Source organism: Leptonychotes weddellii, chromosome 8 (genome assembly GCF_054177405.1).
Source record: "Leptonychotes weddellii isolate Sample4059 chromosome 8, ASM5417740v2, whole genome shotgun sequence".
Taxonomy (NCBI): Eukaryota; Metazoa; Chordata; class Mammalia; order Carnivora; family Phocidae; genus Leptonychotes; species Leptonychotes weddellii.
In genome coordinates, this window is record NC_138376.1 from 128,667,751 (window position 1) to 128,684,168 (window position 16,418).

The following is a 16,418-nucleotide window of genomic DNA, read 5'->3' on the forward strand; positions in this document are numbered from 1 at the left end:
TGCACAGGAGTTGGGCTGGGGACACACGGAGCTGGGCTTGGGATGCATGGGAGCTGGGCTGGGGATGTACGGGAGCTGGGCTGGGGATGCACAGGGCTGGGCCTCACACCAGCTGAGTGACCTTCCATAGCGTCAGAAGTCCGATCTGGGCTGAGGGCACGGGAAGCATGGAAGGCCACAGGCACAGTGCTGGCTGGGAGGATGGGCGGAGGGACAGGGTAGGAGGAAGGGAGAGGAAGGACCATCTGGGGACAGGGAGCCAACACCACTTCTCTGACTACAGAATCCCCCAGGCCAGGTGGTGTCTGGGTCTGCGCTCTGTCTGTGAACATGCACGAGCTAAAGAAAATTCAAGTTTCTTGATGTAGATGTAAAAACATCTCAGTCCATGTGTATTTTGGCTCATGTTAATTTTTTTTTTTAAAGATTTTATTTATTTATTCATGAGAGACAGAGAGAGAGAGGCAGAGGGAGAAGCAGGCTCCCAAGGAGCAGGGAGCTGGACGTGGGGCTCGATCCCAGGACCCTGGGATCATGACCTGAGCCGAAGGCAGACGCTTAACCATCTGAGCCACGCAGGCCCTTGGCTCATGTTATTTTTGTAACTAAGTAGAAGGATTTTGTGTTTGACATAAGAGAAATGTCTTTAATATGAAAATCACCACATCCCTTAAAATCTTCATGCTCAGCCTGTAAAAATGTTAAGTATAAAGAAGGTTTGACTCTAAATGCATTTGTGTCCTTATCTGAATCCCAGTTCTGTTTCCTGGGGGTGGGAATTTGGGATGGGCAGAGGAGGAGGTTGCAGGAAATGGTGGCCTCCTTGTCCGTGGGTCACCTGGGGACACACTGCCTATCCACATTTCAAGCACTGTTTCCCCTGCTCACTCCTGGACCTCTGAGCCAACCTGGGGATGGGACCGAGTGCTGGGGCTCAGCGACAAGGGATGCCGCCGCGGACTGGGGAGGACCATTACCATGAGCACGCCGAAGGACCACCAGTCGGCGCTCTGCGTGTGTCCCCGCCGGTTCACCACCTCGGGCGCCATGTACTCTATCGTCCCGCAGAATGAGTAAGCTCTCTTGTCATGGTCGATGGCCTCTTTACTCAGCCCAAAATCTGAAAGTGAAAGAGCACACGGCACTGCCTCAGTCGGAGAGGCACCAGGACTGTTTCCATGCTGACCCCCAACCCGCGAGCTTCCGCGTCATTTATGGGACTTCAACCCGCTCTGTCCCGGCCACGGCACCCCCGCCTTGGAAGCAAGTGTCCTCACGCCCCCGCGTGGTACGTTCCCCAGCTCAAGGTCTTTCAGGAATCTACAAAGCCTGGGGGGCCTGGTAACAGTATCGAGAAGCTGTATTTCACCGAGACAGGAGAAGTCCCAGGAGCCCTGCTGTTTACGAGGCACAGCAGGTGGCCCGGGCATGCTGATGCTCCAGGTCCTGGGGCTGGGATGAGATGGCAGGGGAGGGGTAGCCCTGAAGGAAAGGGCTGGAAGAGAGGTCCAGGCAGAAGGCTACTGGGGAAGGAGGTCCCTGGAGGTGAGGCACAAAGGGAAGACAGGCGAGTCTGATAAGGACTGTGGAGCATTTGCCGTGAGCGCTTCCCCTCTCCCTCCTCCAAGAAATCCTCAGTCCGTTCTACCTTCTTCCAAAGCTTGTGTGTTCATGCACTTAGTGACTGAAGGGCACAGGGAACACATTGCTTCTAAGATGAGGGCACCCCTTCAGTTTCAGCATGTTTGAGAAGAAGGATAATATCCATCAGTTCCATCCAGGGCCACGTGCTGAGTGAGAACATCAAACGCCCACGGGTGGGTTTGCTCACTCGCAGCAAAGTGGCTTGCTTTACACATCAGAGTCTGGGAGGGGGCTGTTTGTAATCTGTGCCTGGCCCAAATGGCAAATTATCACATATTATGAACTTGGGGTCATGATTAATAATAGTAATAATAATAATAATACAATCTATGATTATTAAATCAGAGAAAGCCCAAACTCTGTCATATTATAGATAAATTGGACACGGTAGCTCCATATGCATTCCAGCTGCCAGGCACAAGGCACAAGTGTGACTTTTATAGGGTACGTTCAGTTCCTCATTTGGCAGAGAACACGTCTGAAGTATTAACAGAATTGTAAATCTCCACCACATGCCACGTGACCCTGATGGCATGACATTACAGGTCAGGAATGGGTGGGCTGAAGGTTCGCCGAAAGGGGTAATCAGGGTCTGGTATATAAGTTCATGAGAACTTTTAAAAATCGAACTTTGAACATTAACAAGCCTGTAAAAATATTTAACCAATATTTATTGCCAGTTACTATGTGCACTCCGCCAAGTCTTGGGGATCCACGAAGACAGGGTAAACCCACCCTTGAGAAGACAGGGCATGGTGGCATGCAGGCCAGCAAGTGAGGGGCAGCGTGACCACATGGGGGCCACAGAGTAGGGAAGAAGGGGTGCTGAGAGAAGCTTTGAGGTAAGAACAGGGGTCGACCAGGCACCCCAAGCAGGGACAAGCTTCTAGGGGAGGAGAGGAGAGTGTTAGTTCAGGAAGAGCAAACTGGTGGACGTGCAGGAATGGGCGCGTATGGACATGAGGCAGAACCAGGTCAGCAGGACAGCTGGTGGGGGAATGGCCCCCAGAGATGCCATCATCCAGAGCCCCAGAACCTGTGAGGAGGTCACCTCACAGGTCAAGGGGGTCCTGCAGGAGTGATGAGCCAAGGATCATGAGATGGGGTGGTTGTCCTGGATTTTCCAGGTGGGCCAGGTGACACAAGAGCCCTTATGTGGATTTGGGGGCAGAGTCACAGAGATCAGGGAAGGCCGTGCTGCTGGCCGTGAAGACGGAGGATGGGGCCACAAGCTGAGGGATGTCAGCAGCTCCTAGAAGCTGGAGAAGGCAGCAGAACAGGCTCTCTGGAGCCCCCCGAACGATAAGATGAGCAGATGTGCTACTGGAAGCCACTCAGTCTGTGGTGACCGTGATACCAGCAAGGGGAAATTAATACAATGCGTGCCATGGAACTGGGGTGTGTGTTTTCAGGTCGCTCCAACTGGGTGGCAACGGGACGGGCGTGAGGTTTCAGCAGGAAGGCAGGCTCCCATGTGCATTCACACGTGGTCCCTGAAGGCAGGAGGGCACCAGAGTGTGGGGACGTGCTCCCGGGAGAGCACCGATATTTGCCCCACATCAGTACTGTGCATCATCATTCTTGAACAGACAGCCAGGGATGAGAGTCTGCAGGGAAGGTGCTGGAAGGTTCTTTGGACAGGAGACAGGGAAGGAAGGGGACCTGGAAAGTTTGAGCATTTCTAGAGGCTGTGAGGACGCACACCAACGTAACATAAGTGAGCTCTATGAAAGCTTCAGCCAAATCAGAGACACCACCAGCAAATGCTGGTGCTAGGAGGGCTTTGGCTCTGAGCTGCTCCCCACATTTACCAGGGCTGAGGTGAAGTCACCGGGAGACTGCCGTCCTCTACAAACCTGTGATCTTGATGTGTCCCTCTTCGTCCAGCAGGATGCTGAAAGAGAGGGGAGAACACAGATGCTTTACCGGAGGCCTGCTCAGCTGGGGGGTGTGCAGACCTTGGGGGGCACAGCAGGGCGGCCTGGGCAGCAGTCCCCACGCGGGGGTCGCCTGCCACGTGTAGATGTGGGCTTCGGGATTTACTGCTTCCCCAGTCAGCAGCTTCTGCTGGGTCACCAGTGGATTCAGATCCACAGTGTTTGGGGTTAACCAGGCAAAAGCTGGGACCTGCAGGTTCAAGACTTTCTTTAGCCCACAGTGAGGTTCAGGAACCCTTCAGACCGTCCCGCATGAAGAACATGATTGAGAGGGTCCAGGATTGTCTTGGCCTGTGGAGATCTGGAGCCTCTTGAATTTTTCCCTACCCAGGCAGGCTCTCAACGGCCAGAGGCTCACTATTTCTCCCCATCACCCCTCTATGAGCACCACCCTTCCTCTCGGGATGCCTGGGGCCTCAGCATCAAGGAGGCTTGGGGCTCGGCAGGCTGCCCCTTGTCACAGGTGCTATCCCACCGGGTGTCTTTGTCCCACCAGAGCCTGACACCTGGAGCACTGGCCTAGAGGGAGCGTCCGCCTTGCTCTTCCGAGCTCTGCCGGGGGAGGGTGCTCCTCACTGTAGGGCAGAGGGTGAGCCGCAAGGGCGGACGCAGGCCAGCACTCAAGGAAGCCCTTCTTCCAGGCTGTCAGCCCTCGGGGCTCCCCAGGGCTCCGAGTCTTCCATTTCTTTCTTTCTTTCTTTTTTTTGCTGTAATTAAATCCTGTCCCGTCAGCTCCTGGGGGGTACCAGGCAGCCTTAAAGAGACCAGGAAGAGAATGGCGAGGAACCAAAGCAAGGCCGGCTGCCTTAACAGGCAGGCAGAGTAGTGGCATCCTGACCCACGCGAGCACGTGGATGGACCTGCGGACAAGGAGCCGAGTGCAGTGAACCGGGCACCACAGAGGAGACGTGCGTTCCACTTATAAGGGGGACCTAGAGCAGTCAGAGCCATAGAAGCAGACGGTGGAGGGTGCCAGGACTGGGCAGCGGTGGTGCAGCGGGGAGTGGGCGTCTCACGGGGACAGAGTTTCAGTTTTGCGAGGTGCAGAGAGTCTGGAAGATGGACAGCGCTGGTGGCTGCACGGAGATGTGAGTGTGTGCTGCACACTTACAAAGGCTGAGACGCTCACTTTCTACTGTTTTTCTTGCCACAGTTAAAAACATCTGCCATGGGGGCGCCTGGGTGGCTCAGATGGTTAAGCGTCTGCCTTCGGCTCAGGTCATGATCCCAGGGTCCTGGGATCGAGCCCCACATCGGGCTCCTGGCTCAGCCGGGAGTCTGCTTCTCCCTCTCCCTCTGCCTCTCCCACTGCTCATGCTCTCTCTCTCTCTGTATCTCTGTGTCTCAAATGAATAAATAAAAAAAAAAAAACATCTGCCAAGGGATTAAAAAAAAAAGACCTACTATTTTATTGAAATGTGAAGGAAAATGTTACAGCGCATCATTAAGATGACAGTTTATCATGAAAGAGGTGAACGTTTTCATCTTTGCTTTTCAGTTAGACTTAATCTTTGCCTGGAAATGAGCAGCTTTCCAGATGAATCCCCTACTCACTCTATTTAACAACAGAATCTTCTTTCTTCAACTCTGTGATTAAATATTACTATTTTTAACTGTAAAGATCCCTTTGACCTTTAAAGAGAGAGAGAAGCAGGGAGCACACCCCAACAGGTGTCCGGGGCTCACGGCTTTGGGATCTGCCTCACGCGAGCGCTCGCTGAGGGAGGCAGCTGTACTTAATAGGATACTGTTCTCGGGGCACCTGGGTGGCTCAGTCGGTTAAGCGTCTGCCTTCGGCTCAGGTCATGATCCCAGGGTCCTGGGATCGAGTCCCGCATCGGGCTCCCCGCTCCGCAGGGAGCCTGCTTCTCCCTCTGCCTCTGTCTCTCTGTCTCTCATGAATAAATAAATAAAATCTTTAAAAAAAAAAAAAAAGGATACTGTTCTCTCCGAGGGGACGCTGACAATAGGGCCTTTTGCGATCATCTAGACATTTATTGAGGTGTGCAGCCTGTGATGTTCGACCGGAGAGAGCTACTGTGGGTCGTTTTGTCAAAGCCATGCAAGATGTGCGCGTCCCGCTGGTGTGGGACAAATGGACTTTCCTTCCTGTATGGGCACAACGTTGCCCAGACGTTTCCCATAAAACACCACCACATCCAATAAAAATGGCAGCAGAGCGGAGCTGTCTTTTCCTCAGCTCGGTGTCCATGAAAGAGGAAAGGCCGAGGAGCACGGGCTGAAGCCCGCTTCCTGAGCCCTCGGCGATGAGTCAGCCCACGGCTACGGGCTGCCTTGTGCCCAAAGCTGGGGGGTCCCACCAGGCTCTACCACAGGCAGTTGTGGGCCTCGGCCTCGGTGCGTGGAATCGAATGGTCTCATGGGGCAGTGAATATACTGAGTGAGAAAATCGTGATTTTGCCTTCGGGACTACGGCCAGGCGGTCCTCCTGAACCTAAAATAGCGCCCACTAGATCCCTCCTTCTTCATGTGGGCCACTGTTGTGTGTCCGCTCTACACAGAATATACGAAAAAAACCTGAAACGGAAACTGTGATTTTGGAGGGACTTTAATCTTTCAATTGAGGATAGCTAAAATATCCTAAAAGATTACAGATGATCTTTACCAAAGGCATGCAAAAGCTCATTGGAAGATCTGGGGAATCTGGCGCTACTGTCTTTCAGAAAAACTCTCCGGAAGGCTCGTCTGACTCGCCACCTGGAAATGGCCTGCTGGAGTCGTGGAGGCTTCCTGGCTCTGCAGAGGACGGCCCCAAAGGGACCGGAGCGGAGAGGCAAGCTAGCGTCGGGGTGCACGTCCGAGGAGTTCCCCACGGCGGGAGAGGGGGCAGCTGTGCGGCAGGAACCCCCTCCCTGCCCAGCCTTACCCGAACAGCAGGGACACGGGCCCCGGCCCGGCCTCCGCCAGAGCGTTGTTACGAGGATCAGGTGAGAGGCGCTGCCGGGAACGGCCTGTACCAATCAGCATCAGCCACGCCCGTTTGGGCACGGTGTCAGGGGCGGGCGGGTGGAACCCGCGTGGGGGGTGCCCGCAGCAGGACGGCCCCAGCCTACTCCCTGCTGTGCACCCACGTGGGAATCAGAGAGAGAGCAGCGGCTCCCAGCAGGGGCAGCAAGAAGGGCGGTGTGGAGGCGGCGTCCTACCACGTCCTCACTTACTTCTCAGGCTTTAGGTCTCTGTAGATGATCCCCAGGCCGTGGAGGTGGTCTAAAGCCAGGGCCAGCTCAGCCAGGTAGAACTTGACATCCTCCTCGGTGAACATCACCTAGGAAGCGAGAACAAGACTGTTTGGCTTATTCTGTGGCTGGTTTGTTTTGAAGAGCTCTGCCAGAGAACATCATGAGTCAGCCCCGCAAAGTGCACTGGGCTCAGTCCTGCTCTGCGGAAGATCACAGGCTCCCCTCCCCCGTAACACTGCTGGCTCTCACAATGGAAAAATGAGCTCTCTTTCTAGTCTGGAGATCAGTGAAGGCAGAAGAGCAGTTCCCTACAAAGATGGTTAATTAGCCCGTAAGTGGAGCACTTAGTCTCCTCCTCCTCCTCGCCTCCAGGAATCACGGAGCTCTGGGCTTGATATTTTAATATGAGCGGTTCGGATGTGAAGCCACATCCCGAAGGGCTGAGGAAGGGCTACTGAGAACGTACCCGGGATCTCGTCCCCACTCCCTTCCATCTACCCAAAGTGGGCCGAGTTCTAGCAAAAACAACATGTACGGGGCGTAGAGTCCGTGAGGCACCCGGGCCAGGGACCCGTGGGCGTCAGGGTCCACGAGTCGGGCATCCTGGTTCAGGCGAGCTGACGCATTCACCAGGCCAGGCGCCCAGCACCCTTCAAAGCCATCGTCTGGGGGACGTTTCCATTCCTCCCGCGCTTGTTAGAATCAGCGTGTAATATTTAAAGTCACCCTCTAGAAAGGCAGATTTGTTAGCACAAACCAGTTTTTACATTCACCATGAGAAATCAATGTCACCGACACTGGAACTGTGTATGATGACTGAATTCTCTCTCTGAACACAGACACAGGAAGAATCAATACAGACTCAGCGGGCTGCCTGGGACGCACAGAGTTAGAATAAGGGCCGTTGGGGAAGAGGATGGTGACCACGTCAGGCTGGCGCAGGTGGGGCCCATCCATTCCACAGAAGGGGCACTTCCCATCGGCGCCGGGACTCACGCCCTGTGGTCCTGGGTGGTCACCTCTGGGAGGTGTCAACCCTCATGGCCCTTCTGGCCTTTGGAACCTCCTGTTCTCTCTCCCGTGCTCAACAGGCGCCCTTCCTGGCTGGGCGTTTCTTTTCTAAATTGGTCAACATAGTCTGTGGACTAACTTTTAGTCCGATTCTGCTAGCTGTCATATTCTCTCGAATCTGACTTTTTCTCTCTGGGTAACCACCACGGCTTGTCTGTAGGTCCGTGCTCAGAGTGCAACCGTATTTATCCACTTGTCCAGTTCTTAGGGCAAATCTCAGGATAGTCCCCAAGTCCAAGTGACAGAGTGTGCAGAAGTGAAACACCCCACGAGGTGCGTCCTTGAAGGAAGTCAGGACAGTGACCCACACATGGCACAATGCTGTCCAACGGCCTTGTTGAAAGAGAGGACGGGAGGAGGATACTGTCCCACGTCGTTTCTGAGAATCTGCTGTGCCCACACTTGACGACTTTACCTTTATTCTGAAATAAAGGTGTCGGGGGGACCCGCGTTCCCCTCGGGAGGTCACGCAGGGCTTTTTGCTAACTACTGCTGCCATTTGGTCAAGAAACCTGTGACAGGGTGTGTGGTGCCAGACACTGGACGAAACCAAACCCCACGTGGTCTGAGAGGGTAAGGGAAATCAGTACTTAGCAGGCGGCAGACGGGCAGATGCTGGTAGTTCTGCCCTCTGGGAACATGTGAGCACAAGCAGGGACCAGACAGACTCCTGCTCCAGAACGGCTGGTTGTGGAAGTGGGATCTGAGTCCTCCAGCCCTGGGCTTTCAGCCTGTATAAAAGGAGCTCACTGCATCAGCTGTGCGTTGTCTGAGGGACCCTTAAAAACTGGAGGGAGAGAGCAGCCCGCAGGCCCTGGGACCCCCCTCCTGCTCCACTTTGATCTGTTGCTCACTTTGGAGGTCCATGCAGGATTGAAGGGTCTCTTGGTCAAAAAGTGGGAGGGAGAGAGAAGGGGAGAGGGCAGTCTGAACACACCGTCCCAGTTAAATCACCCCGGCTGTGCTGGGTAAGGCGGCACCGGAGAGACTGGAGACCTGGGCGAGGTGCCGTCCGATGCGTGGCTGCCTTCATCACCGTTGGCTCCGTGTGAAGGAACAGCTCAGAGCCGCTGGGATTTAAGCCCAGTGCTGTTGTTGCCTCAGGCAGGAAGAAGGCTGGTTTCCTCCACGCCATGAAGCAGAGAGCTCTTCACATCAATTAGGGCCCAGAGAGCTGTCGTGTTGCCCTGGGTGACAGTCTGGACAATTCCCATATCAGGACTGTGGGGTCAAGGACAAGGCCCGGGCTTGAAGCGGTCACGGAGACCTCCCCTCCCGCGGGAAGACCCGACTAGATGCTCCGGAAGCACCTCCCGGGACGTGTGGGCAGCGTGCTCCCAGCACCTTCCCACGACGGAAGGTGAGATACTGGGAAACAGTCCCCCAGCTGCTACTCTAAACCCACCTCTGCTTTCGTCTGCTCCCCACGGGGGTCGGCGCACTTCCCAGCGCCCGGAAGCACCTGTTTGCTTATGATCTTTCAAGGACAACAGATCACTTCTCCGTATCACTTGTGTGACTTCTTTAAAACAGATGCACACATTCATGCACATACACACACATGTTCACATGCACACACATCCCACACACACCATGTAAACCCCACAGCGCACACACTCACAGCACACACGCTGACAGACACACACATTCTCACACATACCGAGAGCATGCACACCACATGCACACACACACACACAGCACACATACCACACACACGCACTCAGCATACACACTCACATACACTCTCACACATACTGACAGCATTCACAGCATTTGTACACAATTGCAGCACGCACACCACACACAGACCTCCCTCGAGAGCTCACCATCCTTCTTTGCCCCGCGTACCTCTTTGGAGAGCCGGCTGAAGAGGTCCCCTCCCCTCAGGAAGTCCAGGATCAGGTAGAGCTTTCCTTCCGTCTGAAAGGCTGTGGAAGGAGAGAGGGTTGGCATCCCAGGGGTCTGAGAACACAAGCGGGGTGCAGTGCCGGACATTCCAGAAACAGGGCTGGAGCCGGGCTGCGGGGGTGAAGGGGGAGGGCCTTGTCGGGGCGGAACTCCAGGAAAGGGTCGGCAGGAATGAGTCTGTCTGTGTCCCCCACTTTTATTAAGAGTCCAGAGGGTCACCTCTCTTCTTTCTTCTCCTCTCCTTTGGTCCCCCCTTCCTTTTTTAATCACAGAGGGGATGGAAAATACATGGAGGCCCATATCTGCAGGTTCCAACCTGCTCTCACTATCACCACTACCCATGCTGGGCTCTGGGCACCACGGTGAGGTGTTTGGTGAGGAGCCGGATGATGGCTCTGACCCGGTGTGGGCAAGCCTCCTTTCCTTCATGGAGCTGCATTCTGTACAGCTCCAGGTCAAGGCAACCCATCATTTGACCCCTTCTTTCATGGAGGTGTTGGTGACCGGTCGGCCCCATGCATCGTACATCATGGCAAATGGGGCCCATGTTCTAGGTTTGATCACCATGAACTATGATTATGGGCCTGCTGTTTATACTTCCGGTCTTGCCCACCATTTAGCCAGGCGTGCCTTGCTCCAAAGGGGGCTGAGTGTGCATGTGAGGGTTAAGAGAAACCAATCACCATTGACTCTTGATTCTCAGTTCGATGTGATTGATGATCTATCACTTGGCATCTATCTTACATACCTAGGAAGTGTGGCTGCAGGGGGTCCTGATATCCCTGCTTACTTGAAAACTTTTTATTTTCTAAAAGAAAATACTAGAAACATGATACGTGTTAGGGTTTCAGAAACAGCCTCTCACTAAAAAATCCTTGTCAGACTCATATAAAGTGAAGTATGGATTCAATCCTCTCTCCTAGGGCTTGACAGGCAGAAGGAGAACAAGTATCTTTTGATCAGCCACAGAGCTGACACGGAAGACACATTTAGAAATCCTTGAAAGATGCTGTTTCTTCTTCAGAGAACCCCCTGGAAACCAGCTAAAGTGACACATGGGACTGGATCTGACAGTGGGGTCACAGGCAGCTGTGAGAGGGGGAGGTCGGGTCGGCCTCCCTGGGCAGCAGCAGGACAGAGCTCGGGCACCTGCCTGTGGCCACCGAGCCTCCCAGCAAATTCACAGCCACCGTCACTCCTACTGGCTTTGAAAGCATAAGCCACACACTTTCTACATGAGACTGAAGTGTTTTCTGAGAAATATCAGAAGGTAACCAGCAAAGAGCGAGAAGCCTCTGCCCTCCTACCTCTGAGCACGGCTTACACCTTTGCTTCGTCCTGACTCGTGGAAATGTCTCGGACAACCCCCACACCCGGTGCCTTTGAAACCAACAAGGTAGGGTTTTTTTTCCTTCTTCTATATTTCCCTCATATTAATTATTCGGTAGGGCAGTAAGAGTTAATGCCGTCTGGCGCCTCTCGTTCATTATTTTTAGTTTGAAGATTTCACTTACTGCTTCCCCGAGGAGGGAAACGATAGAAAGCGAACTCAGAGGAGTTTGTGGGTGCCACACGCATGTGGCCACCAGAATCACTCTTATTTGATTGTGTCTCATTTCTCTTCCAGGAAACAGAAACAGTAACCTCCCTTGAAAGAAAGTTTTGAGGGTTCAATGAGCTACTCTCTTTAAAATGCTTGAAACATAGTATTCACTTAAAATAGAGAAGGTGATGCCATTCTGGTTAAAGCAATTACTGGGTCATAAAGCATTTTCTTCTAAAACAACACAAAAATATGTCACAGATTCACCCCAATCTAGGCCAAGAGACCTTTTATTTATTTTTTTACTACTTTATCAATGATGATAATTTAATTAGTAGCAAAGTATAGCCCCCTCACTTTAGTCTCTGGTTAAAACAGGGCATCTTGCTCCCTCAGAGCGGAAAAATGCAGAAGAGATCATGGGGCTGCAGAGGGAAGACAGCCCCACACCCTACAGGCCAGGCCCCGTGACAGGGAGGGCTCTTCTCCTGACCCAGTGCTGTTTCATTTTCCTTGGATTTGGGGAAGGTTGCTTAGGTCCTCTCAAAAGTAGGTTATGTTTTACTCTATTTACCATAATGAAGCTTTACAATGAAAGGGTGATTCACTTCTGCCAAAATATCTCTCTCCATCTTCGACCTGACTCGGTCCCGAACTGCAAAACAGAAAAACAAAGGCTTTCAGGAGGCAGAAATGGGGTTCTAGAGAACAGGGAACATAAAACATTAGCTACAAATAACCTCCCCCAATGTTTTGTTACAACAATTTTCAAGCAGACACAAAAGTTGAAACAGTAGGATAATGATCACCCTTAAATCATCCACCTAGAGTCAACAGCTGTGGGCTTTCTGATACACGTGCGTTCCTTCTGGGTCTTTGTCTGTCTCTGTGTGTCTCTCTCTTCACACGTACATACACTGTAGCCAAAATTCTGACACAAAATCATGGACACTGTGATACTTGACTCCTAGCTGTGTTTGCAAGCAGCATTTCCTAGGAGTAAGGACAGTCTCTTACAGAACTCCTGAGACAACTGTCACCTCTAGGAAATTAACAATCATTCCACAATGTCATCTAATACCCAATCCATGGTCAACACCCCCCACCATGTCATTTACAGCTGTTAGTTTTCCCAATGTGGGAGCCAGTCAAGGTTCACACGTTACGTTTGGTTGTTATATTTCTTTATTCTAGAATAGAATGGTCCCACAATTTGGGTTGTTTTTTTTGTTTTTTTTTTTCTTCTTCATATTTTGTGGACTTTTTGGTCAGGCCAGGCCAGTTTCTTGTAGATTGTTCCATATTCTGGGTTTGTCTGATTGTTGCTTAACTGGTGGCTCTAACTTCTTTATTTCTTGCAAACTGAAGTTAGGTCTGGAGGCTTTATAAGATGGAGGCTAAACATTTTCAGCAAATGGTGACGCTGTGTACCTCTGATTGCAGCAGGTGAGCTGTGCTGCGGGACCCTCTCTAGGTGATGCTAAATTTGATGATGTGATTAAAGTGCCAAGTCATCAGTCTCTTACTGTAAGGACCGGCATGTCCCTTTGTAAGTAATAAGTAACCTACAGGGTGGTATTTGATAGAGAAGGTGATGCCATTCTTGTTAAAGAAATTACCGGGTCATAAAGCATTTTCTTCTAAAACAAGTGAGCTGTGGGCCCCTAATACTCCTTCATCCAAGAGTGTTAGCATATGCATATGAATGCTCCTTGCTTGAGTCATTTAGGGCTGCAAAATGGGGATCTTCTCATTTCTTTCTTTTTTTTTTTTTAAAGATTTTATTTATTTATTTGAGAGAGAGAATGAGAGACAGCACAAGAGGGAAGAGGGTCAGAGGGAGAAACAGACCCCCCCGCTGAGCAGGGAGCCCGATGCAGGACTCGATCCCGGGACTCCAGGATCATGACCTGAGCCGAAGGCAGTCGCTTAACCAACTGAGCCACCCAGGTGCCCGGGATCTTCTCATTTCTGACGAACTGGAAATCAAGAGGAAGATTGCTTCTCTCTGTCCCTGAGGATAAGTAGGCATTAGGGATTTTTTACAAAATTAGTGTGTTTTAACCAATTACATCATTATTCTTTTTGATGCTGACATTGTCCAAAATGTAGCCATCTGAGAATATAGATGGAATTAGTTTTAAGGCAAAAATAAACAAGCCAAATAGGATCACTGCTTGAGAATAAGAATAACCCCAAGATTCCCACAAGCAAATTGACTCACCAAGGGCAATGACTTTGTACCACCCCATGTGAGCAGAGGGAGAAAATCTCCTCCAATATCCCTACCAGGGACCAGTATAAATATTGTATTACTGGACAAGGCATTTAATCCATCCCTATTTTGGCTTTGTGATACATACTTTTAAAGTTTTATTTGGGAAATGCTTCCCAAAGAATGGCTGTAATAAATAAAGGGGGAAATGACAAGCATTGGGGAGGATGGAGCAAGCAGTCAGAACATTTGTGCAGAGCTGGTCGAACGTAGGATGGCGCAGTCTCTGGAAAACAAAGTGGCTGCTCCTCAAAAGTTAAACGCAGAACTGCTATGTGACCCAGCAATTCCACTCCTAGTTTACATCCCAAAGAACTGAAGACGGGAACTCACACAGGTCCCTGCACACCATGTTCACAGCCACATTACTCACAACAGCCCACAGGTGGAAAGAACCCAAGCGCCTGTCAACGATGAACAGATAAACACAATGTGCCCTGCATTCACGGAGAGCAGACGAGGCTTGCTGCAGAGAGAAGCGGTGCTCCAGGCCAGGCCGGTTGGGGGTGCGGCCCGCTGGGGTGGGGTGCACCGTCCCTGCTGGAAACAGACTCCAGCCTCGAGGAGAACACAGACCCTTGGGCCACAAAGGAGACACAAAGTGGCGTTGGCTGGAAACAAGCTGTGAGCAAGAGCCACATGTGGGGACCATCGCCCCAGGAACTGAGTGGAGCATGGCGCTCACAGTGAAGCCGGTCGCTGGGCGTTTTAGTTAATGCAGCCTCGCATCGCTGAGCCCTGAGCCCCGAGTTTCAGATCCTCTTCCCCTCTGTGGGCGTGGTCATTGCGTGCAAGCCTTTTAGGAGGTTGTGGTGCAGACTTTAGTCTTGCCTTCCTGTTTCTCATTTGTGAGTCACCGTCGGGTGAGCTAGGCTTTGCTCAGTGTCCTCTCTGTCTTCCACGTAAACAGAAGGCAGACCGCAGGATGCAGAGATGCAGGTGCCAAAGGCAGAGCACGGGCTCCTCGTGAGGCCAGGGGACGCTGACCTCGGGACAGGGTTGTCCCCCTGCTCCTCAGAAACGGGACCTCTGGACGGTGAAGGCACAGCTCTCCCCGCCTGGCCTGGAGTTTCTTTCTCCTCCTGCCCACTCCCTGTCCACTGTGTGTCGCTCTCCTCCGTGCGGCACGACCAGGCAAAGCTGCCGACTGCCGCCAGCGAGTAAGAATTGGGGAGCCGTGTGCAGAGACGGCAGTGAGGGGTGCCCCCGGAGGCCTCTCCGTATGTGGGGGAGCCGGGACGGGGTCTGGGGAAGCAGGAGAGACACCGCAGGGAGGGCAGAGCCATCAGCTGCGGGCACATCCCGTGAGTGACTGTCCCTCCTAATGCAGTTAGAAGCCTTTCTAAGCCACCTGCTGTGTGGACCTACCCCTGTCACCATGTCCCAGGCCTGGGCTGCCTCCTCACAGCGAGGAGCTCATCGCTGCATCCGGCTAGCCTCCTGGGGTGTCTTTACCTCAGCGGAGCGGGCCACGCTGACAGGGCCACGGGACGGCAGTCTTCTGTCCCCTGAGGTGCGTGCTCCTCTGGGAGAAGTCTCTGCTCCATCCACCGTCCCCCGACAAGATCCGGGGAAGCAGAGTAGCTAAGGAAAGGGGCCACCGCGTTCCTGCACCCACCTAGCATCTCCTCGCAAGGCTTAGTCTTCAACACTGGTTCAGAGCATCTAAAAATCCTCTAAATAGGATTGATCTTACCATTGTCTTAGATCTGTTTGGCGTGAGGAAGACTGTTTAGTCATATATCCGAATTCTGTGTTGGTAATGGAAACCAAAGGCCTTAAGAAGCCTGGTGAAAAAATTAGAAAAAGATCTTACATTTAAATTTCCAAGGAACTGTTAAGTTACAGCAGAAAACAAATTTCCTCCCTACATTTCACACAAAAATAAATCCCAGATCTATTAAAGAGTTAGGTGTTAAAAAAAAATCAATCCATGAAAATGATAACAAAGAGGAATGGCCATCTGACGTCCGGGGGGGGATCTGTCTCATAAAAACAATGGAGACATTGCACACAGGGAAGAGGGAGAGATTGACTTACAAACGTCCACAGACCGGCCATCCGAGAGATTGTAACGTTAAAAGGCCAGTAAAGCACGTAGAGGTTGTGTGGGGCAAACAGGACGAGGGCCAGGAAGCTCCATAAATGCAGGAGCCCTGAGTGATCGTAGAGACAGAGCTAACAGCTCAGCTGGGGAGACGCGTCCACACTCACACGCGATGGCAACAACTCCGGAGGTGGGCACGGCTCCTCCCCAGGTGCCAGGAAACAGGCTGTGTTCACACGGGGCACGGTTTCGTCAGCGTTGACACAGCGTCCCCGACTGTCCGTGTCCGGGGACCCGCAGGGCAGTGGTTCCATAGAGTGGTGCCCCCCGGCCGCGAGACCACGCGCGGGGGCCCATCGCTCCCCAGGTCTGCGGATTCTGTCCAGCCGAGCACAGCCCACGCCCTGCCCTCCCCGACGCCTCTCCCTGCCCCGCTGGTCGCTCTCGGGCCGGAGCCCGGGATGGCTGGAAAGGCCTGGGCCGGCGGCTCGGCCACGTGATGCAGCCACGGAGCGTCCTGGCACCAAGAAAGACCCGGGCATGGACAGCAAACGCGTCGCCGCCTGGTGCGGTCTCCAGGCTGCCTCTGGGACAGCTCAGGCGCCGGGGGATTTTGATTCCTAAGACCTAGACACATAAAAAAGAAAGCCCAGAGAGGTGCTTCCTCCATCCCTGCATTGCTACGGTGTCAGTGAGTCACAGAACCTGGGAGAGACGTCACAGAACCTGGGCGAGCTGAGACTAGAGACCATCATGCCGGCCAGAGCGAAACGCCGGCAGCCGTCTGGCTGGG

At 52.7% G+C, this 16,418-nt stretch overlaps 1 protein-coding gene and 1 long non-coding RNA gene across 2 annotated transcripts in view; both read right to left on the reverse strand.

The window, feature by feature from the left end:
- Positions 1-16,418, reverse strand: part of RPS6KA2 (ribosomal protein S6 kinase A2) — a 259,047-nt gene that overhangs the window by 45,790 nt on the left and 196,839 nt on the right. The window contains exons 7-11 of the mRNA XM_081829387.1: positions 11,878-11,958; positions 9,701-9,780; positions 6,761-6,867; positions 3,501-3,538; positions 978-1,120 (exon numbers count right to left, since the gene is read on the reverse strand). Coding sequence (XP_081685513.1) covers positions 978-1,120; positions 3,501-3,538; positions 6,761-6,867; positions 9,701-9,780; positions 11,878-11,958 — 449 coding nt within the window. The remainder of the gene's footprint in view (positions 1-977; positions 1,121-3,500; positions 3,539-6,760; positions 6,868-9,700; positions 9,781-11,877; positions 11,959-16,418) is intronic.
- On the reverse strand, positions 6,135-6,754 carry LOC145723179 (uncharacterized). The gene is made up of 2 exons (XR_014148071.1): positions 6,469-6,754; positions 6,135-6,338 (listed from the first exon to the last, which is right to left on the reverse strand). It is a non-coding gene; the product is annotated as an uncharacterized LOC145723179 (long non-coding RNA).